Source organism: Rhamphochromis sp. 'chilingali' (assembly GCF_963969265.1).
Source record: "Rhamphochromis sp. 'chilingali' genome assembly, chromosome: 10".
Taxonomy (NCBI): domain Eukaryota; kingdom Metazoa; phylum Chordata; class Actinopteri; order Cichliformes; family Cichlidae; genus Rhamphochromis; species Rhamphochromis sp. 'chilingali'.
Genome location: NC_137937.1, coordinates 35,699,416 through 35,720,756, shown reverse-complemented (window position 1 = coordinate 35,720,756; position 21,341 = coordinate 35,699,416). Strand labels below are relative to the sequence as shown.

General features: G+C 39.8%; 1 protein-coding gene across 1 annotated transcript in view; it reads right to left on the bottom strand.

Moving 5' to 3' along the window:
* bmp2k (BMP2 inducible kinase) overlaps positions 1-21,341 on the bottom strand; it is a 55,736-nt gene that overhangs the window by 14,583 nt on the left and 19,812 nt on the right. Inside the window, exons 2-12 of the mRNA XM_080895072.1 lie at positions 15,574-15,692; positions 13,232-13,337; positions 11,811-11,953; positions 8,651-8,772; positions 6,013-6,094; positions 3,653-3,785; positions 2,246-2,349; positions 2,081-2,160; positions 1,724-1,872; positions 1,104-1,303; positions 814-999 (exon numbers count right to left, since the gene is read on the bottom strand). Of these exons, the coding sequence (XP_080751198.1) occupies positions 814-999; positions 1,104-1,303; positions 1,724-1,872; positions 2,081-2,160; positions 2,246-2,349; positions 3,653-3,785; positions 6,013-6,094; positions 8,651-8,772; positions 11,811-11,953; positions 13,232-13,337; positions 15,574-15,692 (1,424 nt within the window). The remainder of the gene's footprint in view (positions 1-813; positions 1,000-1,103; positions 1,304-1,723; positions 1,873-2,080; positions 2,161-2,245; positions 2,350-3,652; positions 3,786-6,012; positions 6,095-8,650; positions 8,773-11,810; positions 11,954-13,231; positions 13,338-15,573; positions 15,693-21,341) is intronic.

Here is a 21,341-nt window from a genome sequence, read left to right as displayed (position 1 = left end):
GGTGGGAAACAGACTAAAAATTACGCCGCCCTTACAGTGCACATTTGGAGGACCTGTGTTTGTGTGTTTGATTCAGTAAATACTAGTTTTCAGAATATTTGGACAGATTCAGTAGGAAGTTTGAGCGTCTGCTTCCAATGCTGCTTGGCACAGACGTGAGGAGATTCGAGGGAGGAGGACTGGCTGCCAGTGTTTGGAACAGAGAGCAAATTTAGGCCATTATGACATTAAATGAAATATTCAGCTCCGTGTTATTTCACGCTGTGTCTCCATGTGTTTCGCTGTCATTTGCTCAAACTATTTACTGCAGTTTTGGATAAAGTCTTCTGCTCTGAAATGCTGTCACGTTTTTTTTTTTTTCCCAGTCGCTTGAACAAAAAGCAAATTCAATTTGATGGCTGTCGATTCAAGAGCAGACTCCACATAAGCCAAGCCGCACAAGGCCAAAAAGGGGCCACATGTTTGTTGATATGGCCAGAACAAACTGAGAATTTGAAATTGAGATCTGTCCAAGTCAAGTATTACCTTCTTGATTTTTAAATATTGAGCATTGGAGCTACATGACTACAGGTAGATAGACTGGGAGCCATTTCTGCTGTTTGGTGTCTGGGTCTTGGCTGCAGACCCAGCTCTCTTCAGCAGGAGAAACTGCATGAGCACTGGAAGTGGTCCACAGGTGCGCAAAACAAAGATGATGTTGAATTAAACCAAACGTCCTTTTTAAACATAACGAATGCAGTCACCAAAGTTTAGGGTATCTTATTGCATCACTGGGGGTTTTGGCGTCACATCTAGACCTCTGAAAGGACTCACCATGGCGGCGTACTGAGCCTGAGCAACCTGCTGCTGATACATCATCTGCTGCTGCTGCTGCTGTTGGAGCATGGCCTGTTGTTGCTGCTGCTGAAGCATGGCCTGTTGCTGCTGCTGTTGCTGGAGCATGGCCTGTTGCTGCTGCTGCTGCTGAAGCTGAAGCGACTGCTGCACAGCCTGTTGGTACTGAAGTCAAAATTAAAAAAAAAAAAAAGTTTGGAAAACATTGCCTCCAAGTGATGGCTTAAAAATGACTGATGCGTAATAACTGGGATCATGGTGTGACGTACCTGGAGGTATTGGAGTTGATGTGCATTTGCATGTTGTTGCTGCACTGCCTGGTGGTGGTGATGCTGTTGTAGCTGCTGCAGACGCAAATCACCAGGTTGTAGCTGCTGCAGGACTCTGTGTTGTTGACTGCTGGCCTGTGGCTGAGGCTGTTGCTGAGGCTGAGACTGTATGGATGGTTGCCCAGAGCCAGGAGTGGGAGCTGAGAGGTACAGATGAACAGTGTTTGTTCTTTAGACTCCAGAAAAGGAAATAACAAGTAAATCTAAATTCAGGATATCGAGGGGTTTATATATTCAGATATCACATGGTGACGAGAGCTGAGCCGGTTGCTGATTTACCAGTCAATCAACATTCTGCCTACATCCACAGATGAGGATGCAGGCAATGAGCAAAACATTGCAGCATTATCCTCATTTGGAAGATATTTAGTTCGGGAATTTATGCATAAATAAATAATCATAAATAATTTTCAGTAATTTTAAGAAATGTGTTTTGGTTTGTTTGAAAATAATATGTGTATATAGTCTGTACTGTATTTAGTCAAAATAAAGACTTTTAACAAACTCCTTTAAGACATTTTCTTAGATATAAAAATCCATCCTACTGATGTTTAACAAACCTTTCTGGCCGTTGCTGACGGGTGCTGAAGGCACGGTCATCTTGACAGGGGTGACAGTGTTAGTGAGAGGCAGGACATTACTGTTTGCAGCCTTTGGCCGCTGTCTGGGAGCTATCGATGTTTCCGTTGGGCCCACAGAGTCTGTGATCCTGTAAAGGAGGAAGCAAAAGTGTCCCTCAGCATGTGCAGGAAGAACTGTACTATGTGCGTTTGTAACAGCTGACAGGCTGTGATCTCAAGAGGTAAAAAAAAACAAAAAAACAACAACAATAAAATAAAAAATGAATACATAAGATTAAAGTAATCCATCATTTCCATTTTCAGTTTATACATAATAAAACTGTCGGTGAGCAGCACCTGGCTTTCGTCAAGCTCTTCTTAGCAGCGACCTCGCTGGCTGTCAGAGGCTCAGGGAGTGACGTCGGGATGGGAGAGTTCTAGATAAACAGCAGGGAGGTTCATTTTAATAAGCCAGTGAGGAAAGGCTAAAGACATGCTGACTGTTTTATGCCTGTGACTTACGAAGAGATTTGGCACTGGACAGTCTTTTCCAGCTAATTTGAAGGCAAAATAGGACACTTGGTAAATGTCAGGTCTCTTCTCCTGGTCTGGTTCGAGCATATATCCTGAAGAAGATTAAAGATCACTTTATACACTACAAGAGCAAGATTTCTACAGTTAATTAAAAGGAAGTTTCAGTTACTTGAAACAAAAGTAAAAAGTAGACAGTTGAAAAAAGAAACTATTTGAAACCACTTTCATGCATTTGTTCACTGACCTTTTGCTTGTTGGGCAATTGTGTAAACCACTACACTATTGAGCTGCTGTAATATCTTGTCCTCTTGATTGTTTTGCTTTGATGTAGTTACTTATCTAAGGTGGAAAGTTTTTTTTTGTTTTGTTTTTGCTTTCTTTTATTCTTTGCTTCGAGCCCTGTGTACAGGAGCTGCATGCAAAAAGAAAAAAGATCTTTCGTTAAAAGGGTTGGCGTAATAAGCAAATGCTTCAGCCAATACCTTTTGATTAGCCTTGTCTCATGCTTTCTTGCTTTGTGGTAGATCTTTGTTCTGTATTCATTGAGATAATTGAATGCTAATCAATAAAATCAAAATCAAATCAAATCTCGTCTAAATTCCTAATTCTTGACCCTGACATTATAATAATTAAGAGAAATCTTTTCTTTTAAAACTAAATATTTTTAATCCAGAACAATGAAACAGTAACCAGCAAACCCACTCTGCAAAGTAAGTAAAGCTAAATTAAAAATATATTTATATTAAAAAAATACATTTAAAAAAGTTTAACTATATCAACTCTGGTGCAGAACAACATGTATTTGGCATGTATCGTCTTCCCTTGACCACTTGGTGGAGCTGTTTGTCAAGTGTTTTAAAAAGGAAGCTCCGCCACAGGATACATTTGGGGAAGTGAAATAACTTGAGCACAAACAAAGCTGTCGTGACTGACGTCCTCGACTGGTTCAAACAGGCTTGAGTTGGGTAAATGCATTAAAAAAAAAAAAAAAAAAAAAAAAAAGACTGAAAGAGATCACTCTGTGGGTGACAACAGCGGAGAAGAAACTACACTAAAAAGGTGGAGACTGTAACATGGCTTTGTATTTCTTATATTTATCTGTGAAATTACATCAAAGTAACATTTGTTACGGTCAAGCCTAAAGTCAAGCTCCATAATGCGGGAGACGATTTCCAATTTAAACAACATTTTTTTCACATCTTTGATAATCTGCAAATGTGGGAGACAAATTGCAGACAGAATATTTTGCTCGTTGACAAAATGATGTTAAATAACTATGAATCAAAAAAGACACCACAGGAAAAAACAAAACAAACGAAAGTTATTCTGGATAGTTATTAATAACTACAAAGCTGTATTCAGCTGCTCCGTGTGACACGTTAAACTCCAACTTACTGATTAAACAGTGCAACTTGAAGGAGAATTTGGAGTTATCTGGAACGATAAAGGTTCCATCACATATGGCGACTTGACTCTCCCCAAATGGAAGTGCGAAGAAACACAGCTTGTACAACAAGCATCCAAGTGCCTGTGGAGAAAACAAACAATCTGGTCAAACACCTGTATCCAGTTACTTTGAGGATGGGCACTGCTAGAGACTCAGCCCCAGTGCCAACATCATACCCAAGTTTTGTTAGTGTGTATTCTATCGCAAAACCCAAAACACCCAGCGTGAGGAGTGTATCCATGTCTTCAATTCAAACACCACCTCATTTTCTCCCAAAATAAAGCAGCTAATATTGATAATAATAATAACAATATCTCATTAAACATCAGATGCCATGGAAGTTTTTGATGCAGACACATTTTGTTTATAACTGAAGAAATACTAGGTTTGTTCAACTAAGCCTGAACAGCCCAAAGGATTTAAAGCAAAACTCTGTAAGTACCCAAAATACCCATCAGAACCTGGGTGCTTTCCTCCTTGCCCTGAGACAATGACGATACAAACAACAGTGATAAACTTTAAATGCATGTTTCCTGAATTACTGAACCACTGAAATTATCTTTAAGATGTTTTCAGTAATTTGGTGGCATGTGATAAAATTGACTGATAGGCTTAAATAGAAAACAAATCAAGATTACCATTAAAGGATACAAGAAGTCTTTGTAAGAAGTCTAAGATGATGTGTGCAGGAGAATTATCAATGGTGCTCATTGGTATTCATCACATTAAAAGAAAAGAAAAATGGGATTCTACAATCACTGAATAGATCAAGAAACCATGCCCTGGCCCTCGAAATGATGCTTCCTTTCTCTTCCTACAGAGGTGCACAGGTCCTTATTAGAAAATAATATTTTTATTCATGTCACACGCTAAAAAACTGTGTTTACAAAATCAGGCCCAGAGTCTGCTCTGCAGGCAGTATGGCTGTCCAAACAAACCGGCATGCAAAAGTGCTCTGAACTAAAACATATATTCAGCTTAAGCTACATTTGGCTCCAGTATCCAGCATATCTGCTGACCATGCAGTTTGGGATGAAAGAGACTTTGGAATTAGCCGCCCCATTAGGGAACGGTTTCCCTTTAAGCGCTCCATCTGATGATAGTCTGCACCACTCTCCTTAACAAGCTAATCCAGGCTGATGCTCTTAATCTAAGTGAGCCAGCGTGACCACCAAACAACCCCACAAAGTAGGAATAAACGCTTAAGAAATGTGTGTGAGGCACAGCTCACCGTCAGGCACATGGCTCAAAAACAGGAAGTGACAGCACATGGGGTAGTTGACAGGAAGCTGGGGGTTTTTTGGACTCCTACAGTAGGCATTTTCCTTCGACCAGAGACTGAATAGCTCTAACAGACTGAAGCCACTTTCATCAGGCTGTGCTGAGCCGTGCTGTCTTACTACTGACTGACTATGTATTCATAGAGGAAGCATTAAAGAAGTATTTTATAGACATGCAAAGTAAAAGGATCGACCTTAATCTCATCATCTGGAGCAGCTTGATAATGGCAAAAATCATCATCACTTTATTACTGATGTACGATATTGATGCATAAATCTGACATTTGGATCAGATATCAGTCCGAGCCCGACTCAATAACCCTGATCAGGTATCTGTGACAATGGGCTCATCTACAGGCCCATCTGTTCGATTCAGTTTAATGACACTTTGCATTTATGCGTTGGCAACAACTAGCCAGAGATCTAACGTAGCATGGAGTAGGCAAATGGCATGGGGTCAAGAGTGTGGGGCCTTTAATTCTTTGTGAAAGTTTCTGATTTGACTAGATTTGACACCACAGCTTCTTCCAATCTACTAATAATTTTAGGTCTTTTTTAAATGTTTCAAACAAAATAAGATGCTTACTAAACATTCTAAGAAATAAAACACTAGTTGTCCCATTATCAGCCACATCCTTGGCTGTTTTACGTCATTAACGTACACAATTCCTCAATAATGGCTCCTGTCCAAACACTTGTTTCTGCTTCTCTGCCTCTTTCTTTCAAAACAGCAGAGGCCCATTTCACACAAGCCTATCAAGGCCCTTAACTGAGTCTAATAATCACATATGGACCCAAAATGAAAAAGGACGGGGAGCAGAGAGGGAAGAACAACTAGCTTTGTTGTGACTGATGTTGCTCAATGTTTTATGAAGGAAAAACGCTGCTGGAGAGCTGGTGGAGGCAAATAGCTGGGAGAGAAAGAGAGAGGAGGAACCTGTCGGGGCAGAGTACTGCCAGGCCAAACCAGCCCTGCAGCCTGCGTAACACACACAGACAGCATACATACAAACAGGGAAGGACCTTACCCATATATCAGCCTTAGTGGTGATGGCTTTTCCTGCATACAAGTTAATCATCTCCGGCGCGCGGTAAGAAAGGGTTGTGTACCTGTACAACACAACAACAGGAAGTAATAGATGAAAGTATGTCCTGTTCAAAAATCCAGCACTGCTAGGAACTTTCTCCCCGTCATTCACTGCTGATTTACATTTCTACTCTAACACATTTTCAGTATTTGTAGTTTTGTTTTTAAATGAAGTGTATTTCAGTCACTCAACTGATGTTTAAAATGAGTGATTACAACAGAATACAGTTAAGAGCTTGGCAACTAGGCTCTGTATTACACACAGAAAATTGGGGAGTGATTACTAAACATCCCCTGGAGCCTACAGGTGGATGCTGGGGTGGAGGAGGTGCTGGAACATATCCAGGGACGACTCCTGTGTGAAATCTGCAGCTTGAATAGGTGTGTTTGGTACAGTTTGAGCTGGCTTTGCCTGATGTTTTTGCTGGCTGTTGAAGTCACAAAATTAAAATACCTAATATATTTCAGGTCATCATTAATCTGAAATAACTGAAAAGACTCTTTGTATGTTTTCTGATTTTGCTACTAGGCAACAGGCAAGTATACATCTATTCGTTTTTGACGTCCTCAAACGCGCCACTATGTGTAGTAGCTAGAATCAAATTATTTTATTCAGCTGTTTTAACACTGACCAGGTAGGACAGGAGAGGATTTTTAGGTTTCATAACAACATGTTTGGCTCTAACAGTGAACCAAAACAAAAGATGTAGCTAAGCAGCTAAACAACAGGCTCAATAAGGGGCCTGATAAAGTCAAGGGGAACTTCACATTCAAATGACCTTTTCTCTTCTGATTCATCGCTACAAACAACTTCTAGTGCAAAGCAAAAGCACATCACTGCAAAAGAAGGGTGTGCTTGATTTCACTCACTCACACACACACACACACACACACACACACATCTCAGTGAGGACATCTAATTGACATAATGCTTTCCCTAGCCACTTGCTGCAACCATCAAAAATGAATGTCTAACCTTAACCATAGCCTAACTGTAACCCTGACGCTAAAACCACATTTTGAGCCTCAAAAATGCCTACAAACTCATGGGGACCAGGATTTGTCCCCATAAGTGACTGTTGGTCCCCACAAGTATAGTAGCACTCCAATTTTCTGTACTCAAAGATATCCAAACATAGTACACACAAACCAGTTTTTTGTTTTTCTAGTCACTGGCCAAAGTTATAATTCAAATTCAGATTCAAACTTTTATGTGTATCGTTTTGCACTTTCACATAAATACAAGCTTTCAATGCTTTCATGACTTTGTCTGCTTCTGTTTATTGATGCACAGAAAAAAAAAAGCGACTGCAGGTCAGAGAGTTCCTCATTTACTGCAATAGAAGAACAAACATTTCATTTAGTTTCCTCTTCAGAATCTGTCTGATAACATTCAAAACAGCTGGTTGCATTTTGAGCAAGTCCGGCTTTGAAATGTTAGATGGAAAACCAGCTGAGTCAGCGTAGATCTAAAGCCCATTTCTGTATGACTGGGCAGATTTACACATCGTCCTATTACTGATAACAACCACACATACTGGACTTTATTGCAGCTATAAACGGGTGAAATTGAACAGGCCAATGCTGAACAGGCTTCTGTGATTTGACACTATACAAACAGAATCACATCTAAGACTGCAGATCCCTGCCATACAAATGTGCATGGGGCAAGAAGTGCCTACATAATCACATCCCATTACTGGGCATAATCTCTGATATCTGTTGGTTCTGGGCCATTACGCAGCCACCTACCACAGACGGCAGCACCTCTCTCTGCACTGGAAATTATTATAAAAAAAAAAAAAAAAAAAACTAAGAAAGATAACGAGGCAAAAACTGCCAAGAAACTGCCACATAGTGCAAACTGACCTTGTTTATGTGCCTCACATTTCCTCTGAATTCAAGATTTGATTATCAGCAACGATCTTTAAAGGCTCGTAAACACGCATGCCCACACGCACACAGTCTACATCCAACAATGTTTTCACTTTGTGACTTATATTAGTTTGTTTTTTTTCCTCCATATTTTTTTTTTTAACCAAAACAACAAATATAAGGCCATGATTCTCTTTTATGGTTATCCGTTTTGTTTTTATCATCATCATCATCATCTATGATAGATAATGACATTTAAGCATTTTTACATTTTACTCTTGTTATACTTAATGCTGCCCATCTTAGCCCGGGACATTTTCTCACAGAATAGATTCCTTAATCTCATCAGTTTTACTACAAGAAAAATTATTATTAACAATGAAAAGTAATTAATTTGAATCCACCAGCCACAAAAACAAACTGTCATGAACATATTAACAAGTATTATATTCCACTCAGTCTACCTCTCAGTGTGAAGCAGTCCCTGATTATTCATCAGACCAATCTTATCGTTTCATATCGACTCAGAAAAAGAAAATATTTGACTTTTTAAAATGGCAAAAGGAAAAAAAAAAAAAGTCCTAATATAGAGACTTTATGGGGTTGCTGGTGGCGTTTAACAGCTCTTCCCTTACAGGACACATTTTTAAAAACATTGACAAACATCAAACAACTGGCTATGTTCAGGCCCTAAAAACCCTTACTTCTTAATCTCGTCCTCCACAGCAGCCACGCCGTCCTTCTGTGGCAGTAAAACTCTGTGAGTGGCGCTGCCAAAGTCGCACAGCACATAATTTCCTTGGTCATTCAGCAGGATATTCTCAACCTGGCAAAAAAGAAACACAGCAGGGTTTGGAATGTTTTCAGGAGAAAAATGACATAATGGAAATAAAAACTATTGGAAAAATTAATGAAAACCCTACACAGCACAGCACAGATGCACCTAGCGAGGGGGGGGAAAACAACAGCAGAAGAAGACAATAATTCTAATGTGTTAGTGTGCACAGGTAAGTAGAAGTCTCTAATGTTTTCAGAGCCTCTCAGCTGCAGTCTTAGTACAACGTTTAATGTTTTAATTTCATAATTTGTCACTCCTCACTTTGACGGTTTATACCTCACTTATGGATGCTTTAGATTTCAACTGCTGGCTTTTGCTGAACATAGCTTTCAGGTCTGGTCCAAATGTTGGTAAATCATAACTAATGAGGGGCTGTTTTTTGAAGTCATCAAATCTTATCTGCAATTACACAGTCCAACCATTCGTTAATACGCTATACCCAAGTCATACTTTTCCACATTGGGGAGAGCACACCGTTCCCCAGGTGTAAACACAAAGCCACTGCCTTAGTGACACACTAAACACAACGACACCTCACTGGCCATTGTTTGCATGTGGTCTGGAACAATGCATCCTAACACGCAGGGGTCAAAAGACATCAGAAATGTCGAGATGGTCAAGGTCAAGAGGAAAATGAAGAAGACAAAGAAGGCCAAGAGGACAACCAAGACAATTCGCTTCTGACGCAGTTTGTGCAGCTGTTGTCCAAAATGTTTTAACCATGAAAGAAGCTGGAATGAGGTTAACACCAATAATTTCACATTTTTAATGTGTTTAGAGAGTCATCATGTGACCTAAAAAAAACCCATAAGCCTCAGGTCTTAAAGGTATGAGTTTTAGAGTCAAAAACAAAGACTGACAGTTCATATCTGTTTTTCTTATACAGACTTTCATTCCTCTTCCCTTCAGTGCATATCTCCACCTCTCCAGGATCACTTGGACGCGCAGATCGCAACGCTGTGTGTAAACAGTCTATAGAGAAACCAATCTGCCACTGCAAACAGCGAGAGGCTCAGAGCTGATCCCTGATGCAATCAGACCCCAACCTTGAACCCAACAGTCACTCCTGAAGCACACCTCACCACTGTCTCGCTGTCTCATACTTGTCTCCTGCACCACTCGCATACATCACCACTCCCGACTTCCTAAATGCACCACAGCTCCTGTTTTGGGACCCTCATGTCCTCTCTCTAGATCCAAGTGTAACTCCCTCTGGGATTCTCAATCAGCACCATCGAAGCAAATATCACATTATGACTGCTCAGTATGAAGTCATAAAGGTGCTTCCCTGACCCTCACCTCTCTCCTTAACCTAGCTTCAACAACTCTCTCCTATAACTTCATCAGCCTTTTTTTTAAGTTTAATACTATGGTTAGTTTTTAATAAACAATTGGATGTAATTTTGAAAAGATCTCATTAGTGTGTGTTTAATGAAAAACCTTAAAAACACAGACACTGCTTCCTGGCACTCTGAATTTATTTGGAAAGTCAGACTGGTATGAAGTATTCCACTAAAATCACATCAGCTGTGATAGACAGATGAGCAAACAACCAAACGGTGGCTCGTCGACTCCTATTACATTATACAGAGATTCCATCCTCACAAAACCTGATCTAACACTGATGTTTCAGCTGAACTGAGCAAGCCAGCTTTGTGTGGGTTTAATGCCTCATTTTTCAGTTAATATTTCTACCTTCTGAGGCAGAAAGAAATGAAAAGCAACCAGGAATAAGATTTTAAAATTAAACATCTGAAAGGAGGAAACCAGTGATGTGTTTGTGGGAGATGTGGCAGAAAAGATGAGACCAAAAAGACTTTAAACTGTCCAAGGAAAACCTGAGCTAATGAAAGAAACAGTGAGTGCCTCAATCTGTTGACAGCTCAGGGTTAAGGGCCTTTTTTGCACTCTCACTTCCCCTGGCACTGCGTGACTGGGCCTCCGCAGTCTTTTGTGTCCCTGCAACGTTATGTAAGCCGTGTAGGCTGAACAGATAGACAGCGAACAGAGGACCAGCCTGTGGAGCTGAAGGGACTGCACTGTTTAGAGGCTTGTCCAACTGGACTGAGTACAGCAGTGCACTGATGGGGCCACTGAGGAGGATTCAACTAGGGTGGGAAATTACCACCAGTCTCCAGGCATCAGCAAATGAGGGCAAATCTGGCTTTTAGCCACCCTTTGAATTAGAAATCTAAAAATTAAAGTGGGTTAAAGTTGGCCAGGAAGATTTAACTTTGGAGCTCTGGAACAATCCGGAAAAGGTCATAGATGAGCAACAAACGGGGTTATCGGACGAGAGGAAGGAGCGGAAGTAAGTGAACGAGCTGGCAAAGGAAGCAGCGACACGTAAGAGGAAGCAGAGGAGTGAGAATGAGGGGTGAAGTAAAACTAAAGCATTCCTCCTGCTGACCACGCAAATTTAGTTCACTTATAAATAACATCTGATATTTAATTAAATAGAAACCTGCTTAAACTGCAAACCAGAGTTACTCATTCTGTATGCGTCTGCTGCACACACACACGTCTCCAGGAAAGGGTTTACAGTTTGCAGGTGACACACTTTTCTTTAACCGTAAAGTTAATCATTTAACAAATCCGACACTGTTTAACAGTTTCAGATTTCAAACTGTAATAATGTGTAGACATCGCATTTAAACAAAAGTTATATTTTAATATTTCACCAACTAAACTGTTGGTTTATCTTACCTGGTGCCTTATCCTATTAACTTCACTAAAGCTCAAGTGGTCTTTCTTTTCTTCATTTGTGTGGATGAACATCTGTGTAAGTGTGATTTTTGCAGTCAGGCCGCGCTTTTTAAAAATACAAAATAACACGTTAGTTTTTTTTGGGTTTTTTTGTTTTCTTCTGTGGGGTGATTGAGCCCTTTGAAATTCGTTAATGTACATTTACCTTTCTATGTTTTACGCTGCACAAGTGTAACTGTCACCAACCCATCTGTCCATCATTTAAGCTTCTTTCATGAAACAGAGGAGGGGATGGAAAAGTACAAAAATACCGGCCTCACCTTAAGGTCTCTGTGGATGATGGGCGTTTTGCATTGGTGCAAGCGGGCCACGGCCTCACACGTGTCACAGAAGATGTGGAGGACCTCAGCCTCGCTGAAGCCCACGTTTAACCGCTGGTTCATTTGCTTCACTACCTGCCCCGCTGCAGAGAGAGAATAAAGGGGTTGGAGAGACCGCTTTAGGAGTGAAAACAGATCAAAACAATACATACAGCATGTTTGACCATAAAAACTATTATCAGCTATTCTCAGTAACTACTGTACTGTTTGCATGTAAACTTATTCTGATGAGGGCAAAACTGCTTTAAAGGGCAGTGCATGATCAATATAGAGGCCAGGGGTGCTAAAATAATAATCACACTTTAATCTCAATTACTCAACACAATTCTTTAACTTATGATGCTTGCATTAAAGGAAAAAAGAAAGAGGCAAATGCTGCTGGGCACAAAGGGTTGCCTGGTAGACATCGGTAATGGCCATCATGACTCCCGGGTGGGTTTCTTTTGTCTATGAAGCCAATTTTACACAATGGTAACAAAATGATCACGCAAGCCCGCCTTACCATGAGAACAGATGGGGGCAAAAAGACGACTCAGAGCTTTATAAGTACTAAAAGCACAGTGCTGTAAGGCAAGCACTTCATTTATAACCAAATATTTAAAAAGTTAGAAAACAGAAATGAGAGTCTCAAAGCAAAAATAAATGGAAGAGACCGGTCTTATTTCAGTTATTTTGTTTTTATAATTATTCAGAAGCCGAAACTCAATTAATCGTTTAGCTTTAAAAACTTAAATAGTACCAATGCAAGACGATGCAGAAAGCAAACAAAATGCTGCACATTTTTACTTTTTCCTTACACGTTTATTCCTCTGCCTCTTGGACTTTATCCTAAATTTGCTTAACTGGTGAAGTTTGTGCTGATTAATGGAGCCATTGTGCTTGTTGTTCTTGCTCTGCCAAACCGTGCCATATGACAAAAGTGGCGTCCTATCTGTGGGCCATTGTGTTGCATCAGCTGGTCGAGTAAGTCTCAATTTTTTACAGTTTTAATGATATATCAGTACAGAACAGATTAACAAATATAGAGGGAGATGTTGCAACAGTTTGAAAAGACAAGGCTTTCTGGGGGGGAAAAATTGCAGAGAAAAAAAACCCACCACATTGGTTGCTTTGGCAACCAATACTGGAGTCCTACCGCACTAACCCAACAGTAAGCCAGCCAGCTTATTATCACCTAGTTAGCAGATTATTCATTGCTTGTCCTTTTGTGTTTATTTTTTTTCCCCCAACCTAAACAAAAACAGAACTCAAACCAAAATAAAAACCAGAAGTGCTTTTTAAAAAATAGAAACGACTACATGCATAAAGCAGAACTATGAGGCCTGTCAGAACATGTTTATATTTACAGGGACAGGTTGTACCTTTACAGTACTCCATAAGGATCAGGACCTCCCACACGCTGTCTGACGCAGGACTGATCGTAGAGTCCAGGTAACCAACGATGTTCTTATGGCCCGACAGCTCTTTCTGCAAAGAGGAAGAAAACGGGGGAAGAGCGTGACAGAAAGAAATATCAAACACGTGCTAAACAGCAACACAAAGAATCAACTGATGTGATAAAAGGATCGTCAGACTGGACACAAACTTTTCTTTTCCTTCTTTTTAGTGAGTGCTGGTTCATGTTTAGACATGTGTAGTGTTGCTCCTATATTGCTTCAGTTATGGTTCACCCAGCTATTGAATGTAGAAGCATGAAAACCACAGTCTGAAATAATGTGCTGCAAACTGCTTTAAAGACTCCCGTCATGTTAATCAGAGATGAGTCACCGATGAGCCAAACACTGCATAAAATCTTACACACTGCAATTGTTTGTTTGTTTTTTTAATTCATCCATACAATAAAATAAATTCTCCTAGAATTAAAACATCTTCTGAATTATTAAAATGTTTTTCTTAAATATTTGTAACTGCTGGCTTTGCCAAGTATGATTGGAAGAAAAACACAGGTGTGAGTGCAATTCAGCTGCTTCAGAGGCGAGCTCTGTTTGTTTTGGTTTTTCACTTGATAACTCATGCTCTTACACCATGCTCATCTCTTAACTCTGTAAGGCTACGTCCACACGTAGCCGGGTATTTTTTAAAACGCAGATTTTTCTATGCGTTTGCACCTTTCGTCCACACGTAAACGGCGTTTTCGGTCACTGAAAACGGAGATTTACGGATATTTTCGAAAACTCAGTTTTTGCATTTACGTGTGGACGAGGAAAACGGAGAAAACGCAGCGTCAAAGGTGTGCGCCTTTTTTGACGTCACACTGTGCACCACGTTATTGTTTCGGTGAAATGAATTTCTACATTACTGTTACTTGTACTCTCTGCAGTGTTTAAATGCTTACATATACACACACAGTTACTGTCCCTCCTCACATACGACTCTGTTCTGCTTCTATGCCCCAGCTTTGTTTACTATTTCCCACCGAGGCTTCTAGACTTCTGATTGGCCAACATTTCTACACGGTTGGGAATATATCACCACCTGTTACTTTGGCATGTTCCTAGCAGTGTTTTCCTTCATTTTTGCGTTCACGTGTGGACGGGATTATTTTTTAAAACGAAAATGGAAAATCTCCGCTTTCAAAAATATCCGTGTACGTGTGGATGTAGCCTTAATCTTAACTTTATTTATTCTTGTATTATTAATGCATCAGAGCACATCTGCTGGTTCCCAAAGGGCAGCACGAGGAGAGAAACTGCAGCATTTCTTGGAAACCGACACACCTACAGTCGTGTCCTGACAGACCTGAACTGTGTCAGAGTTTAAGGTCAGCTGTGTGTGTGTGACACATTGTTCCAGTTGATGAAAAAGAATTGACACACAAAGCTGACTAAACAGCTCATAGTGAGCTGTTCTTCATTAGGACAGAGGAGAATAACATGAAAGCAGGAAAAGAGTGAAGGGAGTTGCATATGTGAAATGGTTATGGGTGGACTCAAACCCAGGACCTTGCAGCCTTTTGGCATATGGGTTGCCCACTCAACCAGGTGAGCAACCCAGCTTGCCCGTGACTGAAGTATTTCTTTAAAAAAAAAAAAAAAAAAAAAAAAAAATCATTCATTAAAACTCCTTTTTTAAACTCAAACTGAGACCAGAAAAAGGTTAAAAATGCAGCAATACAAACTTTTGGCACTATAATGACATTTTCAAAATAAAAGCCTCTAATGAGTTACAGGAAGTTAACAGGGTTCTCAGAATTGTGTCAAAGGCTCTAAATGAACACTGCACGTGAGCTGTAGAAAATATACCTGGACATAAAAGGTTCAGACTTTCAAAACAAAAGCTTCAAATGTATTTATCGTTTTCCTTTTTTACCGTTTATGAAATGCTGATGCTGCTCATTTATACAAACCTGAATAAGGTTTAATAAGTAATAGACCAGGTGCGGCAGGAGCAACAATACCAGTAATAGAAGACCAAGAGCAAGACGCATAACCTCATGATAAATCTAATAAATGACCCACAGAGCTGCATATCATCCTCATCACACCAAAGTTGTAGGAGAGGATGATGGACATTGGTAGCAAATTTTGTAAAACTATTGAAAAAGCACTTACAATGGGCACACAACTTACTCCACTGTCATATGACGATAAAGTAAAAGTAATTATCTAAATTTCCACAATGTTACTGAAACACTTTAGCAATAAAGATAAGCACAAAGGCTTTAAGTGTAGTTGAAATGAAGGAACACTGATGCTGCTCTCACCATGATAGTGATCTCTCTCTTGTAGACATTCAGGTCCGGGACATTGTTGACGTACATCCTTTTGAGAGCACAGCGTACACCGCTGTGCGTACGAGCCAGAAACACCACAGAGAAGCCTCCTGTAAGAAGACGGAATGATAAGTTATCTTTACATCAGCTGCTTCGAAACTTTCTCTTGTATGGAAGTTATTGTACAGGATAACATGAGGCTTCAGACGGAGGCACTCTATGTATAAAACTTCTCACTTAAAATTCTGTATTGAGTCTCGTAATGGAAAATGGCTCACGTTCCAACATGATGATAAGTGCATTTAAACTTCTTTTTTTTTTTTTTTTTTTTTTTTTTATAAACCATCCATGTCACTCGTGGATGGTTATCAACGGTTCATCCAGACTGGTGGCCAGGCAACAAAGACACGTGCACATGCCAAACAAGAACTTCAAGGGTTGAAAAGTGAAGGTAACAAACCAAAATCTCCCCAAACGGATGACATTTCTTGATTCCCTTGTGTAAAACAGCAATTACAGACTGTGTATAATGAAGTATTCTGAAAAGGACTCCAAAATGCTGATTAACCAGCAGCTAACAGGTTAAGGATAAGCTTATTTGGCCTGCATGGTCTGAACTCCAACTGGATCTAATTCGGACTAAATCACGCCATTTTCCTTTTAAACCACAGTGGATTTCCAACAGAAAGTGGAAAATTGAAGTTTAGGGATACAGTGTGCCAATGAAGACAGATGTGCCAGTGTGTGCTGTGATGGGGCAGCCTTTGGTCTGATTACCAGGGGTTTGCTGAGTCACTGAGTGGCGGGCATCAAAGTCCACTGACCACAGAGAGGAATGAAAGCTCTACAATGGTGCACTTGTTATGAAAGTCACCTCAGGACAAAAGACCACATACTCACTACAATCGGAAGTTGTGTTTTAATGAGGGGAGTGCTACATAAGTGTATCTGATTAATGACGGTTACATCTGTGTGTCCTTGTGAGGACAGTAAACAGAAGACAGCAAGCCCCGGTCTGGCAAAGAGAACATAAACAGACTGAAGCAAAGTGTTTGCTTATATGTGGTCGCAACAGTGTGTTAATGTAGCACACATTATCAGATTGGAAGGAGTGGATGAGGTCATCCCACAAGCTCAGAACAGAACAAAACAGGGAGCTAAAGACAAGAGGACAAGCTGCTATGTTAGAGCTGTGTTCAGTGTAAATGTGACACTGCAAATAAAATAACAGCATTCAAAATGAGACTAGTTGGGTCTATTCTTTCTAGTCTTTCCTTCAATCGGGATTGGCAGTGTCAAAAATGCCCAGAATCTGATAATTACTGGTGATTCTACGAAATCGTACAACAGGTTTCTTGAGACTAAAGTTTGACTGTTCGGATAAGCAGCCCACATTTTCACTAGAGTTTCTATAAATGCCACAAAGTGACATATTACTACAATTTTCCAGATAATAAAACACTGAATTAATTCCTCTGGGTTGGGAGAGCTTAAGTGTCTCATGGTCTTGTTCACAAGTCATGGTAAGTTGGTGTTTGAGACAGACCTGCAGATGTGCAAGCCTTTAACTCTTAAACCTGTGATTATACCCATCACATGCATAAAATATTCGTCTGCAGCGTTTTCCTTCCAGCTTTGATTGCTTCTAGGACTAGGATGAGTGGACTGGTTACGAAATGTTTCTGAAATGCGGTGGAATCAAACATTTTTTTGAGTAAACTACTTAAAAGTCTTAAGCAATAAATAGACCTTTGAAGGGGTAGGGAAGCCTACCCTGAGCCTGGTCCTGCTGGTGGTTTCTTCCTGTTAAAAGGGAGTTTTTCCTTCCCACTGTTGCCAAAGTGCTTACTCATATGGGGTCATATTATTGTTGGGTTATTCTCTGTATGTATTGTAGGGTCTACCTTACAATATAAAGCACTTTGAGGTGACTGTTGTTGTGATTTTGTGCTGTATAAATAAAATTAAGTAAATTAAATTCCTGACAGTCTAAAACAAACAGTTTTTTTCAGAAATCACCAGTTATGGTTGCAGTTTAATTTACCCCCCGTTGACTTCCTGCGACAATTTCAGTCATACTGGATAACTATCATATTCATATAAAAATAAAATGGATGCATGACTGTCGCTGCTCAGCAGCTGTATCTGCAGCCAGGCTGTCATTTCAAAATTGAAGCAAAACAGAAATTCTGCGAAGTACAAGAGCCAAAGCCGTTTACGGCTGCTGGATGCTGTTCATTGATTTGCTTTGGTCTGCCCAGCGCGCTAAGGTCAGCTTGATGGTCACTCCAAACTGCCGTGCCTCGATTAAATTGATTTCCTGTAACAAGGCAGATGAGTACAAAGCCATGAGACAGAAAACTGAATCAAATGGTGGGTTAGGCTCCTATTTAAGAGATCCTTTTTAAGACACTGGGAAGCAGTCATTCTTGCAGACTTTCTGCAAGCTGAAAAACCAAATCATTTGTGATGTGCAGCATGCTTTAAGGCCCTGCTGTTTGAGGCAAAAGCTACCTGTGAGTCATCTTGAGGTAAGCTACTTTGCCACAAAGATTCAGGAAGCAGACGTAAAAATCTAACTTCAGGCAAGAAGATGTTGTGGAGGCTGAAATGGACAGGGTGACAGATTTTATAAGAAGAAATCCATTTGCTTAGGCAAGGGGCCAAGAGACTGAAAAGAGCAGTCTGTTTAAGGACACATGGGAGAAATACAGCAAAGCAGGTAAATGAATAGAGAGTAGAGATTTTAGGGCATTAAACCCTTGATGAGTCGATGTGCAGTCTAGTAAACTGAGGCAGTTGTCATGATGACTTTGAGGTGTGCAAATAAGTAATATCAGATGAGCAGCACTGATTGCAAGATTATTCCTGACTGAGATAATCGCAACAGGAGCAAATTATCGGCTCATCTCCGACCACAAGCATTTTGTTATTGGTTATGATACACAACAAAACCCTGAGTCATGAGTATCTGGGACATCTCACAGTACACAACCTGCAATGTCAGGAAAAAGACCAGAAACTGTTTTGTCTCAGATGTTTATTACTACTTGTCCGCTAATTACTTTAATGATTATTTAATTCTTTATTTAAAAAGAGTCCCACTGAGGCTATGTCCACACTGGCCCGGATAGATTTGAAAACTGTGTTTTCGTCCACACTAGCATTTTCAGTCGTTTACCCAGAGTTGTCCGTCCACATTGAAACGGCCCAAAATGCTTACTGTCCTGCGCAAAAGCGAGTGAGAATTAAAGAAGTGGAAGAAAAGCTATCTGGAGCATGTACAAACTGATATTAATGTTTATTATTTAGGGCTCTCAAAATTGAGAGCAATCAAAACAACTGCTGTATAATGCCCTCCGCTATCTTTGTTTAATTGGTCACATGACTGCATCAAATGACTAAAATGCGTCATCATTTTAGAAAGCGTTTTCGAGTGGCCACACTGCGACGGGGCAGCTCCGTTTTGAAATGTATGCGTTTTTGAGAGCGTTTTCAAAACGCTGCATTTTTCCTTGGGGAGAACGCCGTCTCAGTGTGGATGGGAGGCCAAAACGGAGAGAAATCGATGCGTTTTCGTTTGAAAACACATTAGTGTGGACGTAGCCTGAGAGTGAGATTTATGTCAGTGAGACCTGCGTATAAAAGACCAGGAAGCACAGCTGCATTCGCAATTTAAGGAAAGCATGAGCAACAGTAGCTGCAGATATTCAAATATAAACTTATATAATATAAAAATCAGGATGTAATTTTTAAATCTAGTTTTTCAGTGTGTTAACAACAGAAAGTCCTGAGACTGAATTTAATCAGAGATAATCATGCAATGGTTTGACGTTTGCCTAAAGCATTGTAAATACACACCATACATTGCTTTCTTCTGTCCTCTTAGAGGACCATCCCACTTTAATGTACGAAATTAAAAAGATTTACCTGTGATAACTTCCGATGAATGTCTTTAAGACCAATAAAGACGCATGCATGTCAACAAAACCACTATAAACAAAACAAAAACAATGCAGACAGAATTGTGCTAATTTTGTAATCTGTGGAGGTCTGCTTCAACCGATTCCTCTCCCTCATACTGGTCATTATTTATGACCGAATCCGTCTTGTAATGAAGTTGTTGACAGTAGTACTTGTTATTGCACTGGTACTTGTTCTGTTCCACAGCAGAAGGAGTACAGTCTCCTGCCGCACTCTAAGAAGGTGCCTTTGGAGTACATCAACCCTGGGGAACAAAGATCCTCTCTGGAGAAGCAGCTGAATGCCATAACAACGAAAACATGAGACAACAGTAAGGCTGTAGATAGTTAACAGTAACAAAACCATCAATCATTTTAGCTTCTTCTTTTAACGTCACATTTCACTTTTAAACTAGATTTGATATGACTTCGCGTTTTTAGTCTTCATCTTTATTAATTCTTATAAATAACCTCATAAAGCATCTGATAATGAGGACAAGACAACAATTTCTTGTCAGAGAAGCCCGTCTCCTGTACACTGAAAGACCCTTTTGTCATGTCGGAGTCCCTCATTTGTCCAGGAAGTCTATGTATGCTGGGCACAAAGCCTTTCTAAAACAAACCATTCCACCCAGAGCCACTTAAGAGAATAATACATTCAATGGCGTACTACTTCCGTGGCTGGCATAGTCATGGGGGCAACAAAAGGCCCAGGGGCTGATTTAGTAGGAATCTGGTCCTGGAGCACATGGCCTCAGTCAATCACACACCAGGCCAGCGGGAAGACATGAAGATGTTTGTAGGATAGTGTGGGCTGAGGCTGTGACAGCCACTCTAGCTGCCAGGATCAGTGAGTTTGTCAGTTTGCAATGAACGAGGGAGGGGTCACAGCTTGTATCAATAACATCTATGAGCAGATTTCTGCACTGGATTAGGGATACTTACTAGCTTCAACAAATTTTAAAAAGGACCAAAACTTTAAAAGTAAAAATACATACAGAAAAAAAAAAGTGTTAAAGCTGCTATCTAACACCTGCACACACACAAGCATCTACAAAACAAATAAAAATAAAAGCAGTTTTATGCGTCTTTTATTTTTAGTAGTGTGAATTAAAATCAGGGCTTAACACGTGTAATGCACAAAATTCCCCACGTGTTGAATGATCGGCAAGAAGTGCTGCAAGTAAACTGATCTTCACACCTAGAGAGTAAAGCTTATTTCAACAAGTTCCTCCAGCATACACAGACAGGCTTCCAAGATGTGAAGTTGCCAGCATGCAAAATGGTCCTTTAGCTAAAATCTGACGAGGAACCTGCTCAGGAAGCTAAAACGACAACTGCATACATCAGTCCTGGGGAAGTTGACGCTCACATGAAGCAATAACCAAAACACAACGGATTAAGAATATGTCTGCTGAAATGAGCTCCTCAATTTGTAAAAAAAAAAAATATATATATATATATATATATATATATATATATATATATATATATATATATATATATATATATATATATATATATATATATATATATATATATATATATATATATATATATATATATATATATATATATATATATATATATAAAAATTTAAAAAAAAAATGCTACTGAGATGACAGATAAAAGAAAGAGGAGAAACTGAAGAACAAAAGGTAAATAAATTTATTAAATAAGACAATGTATGACCATTATAGTTAAGCTCAAAACAAGCATCTTCTTCAGTGTATAAATCCCTCCTGTGGGAAGAGATTAAGCAATGAGATTCCCCTTAATTTTGAAATACAAAGTCTC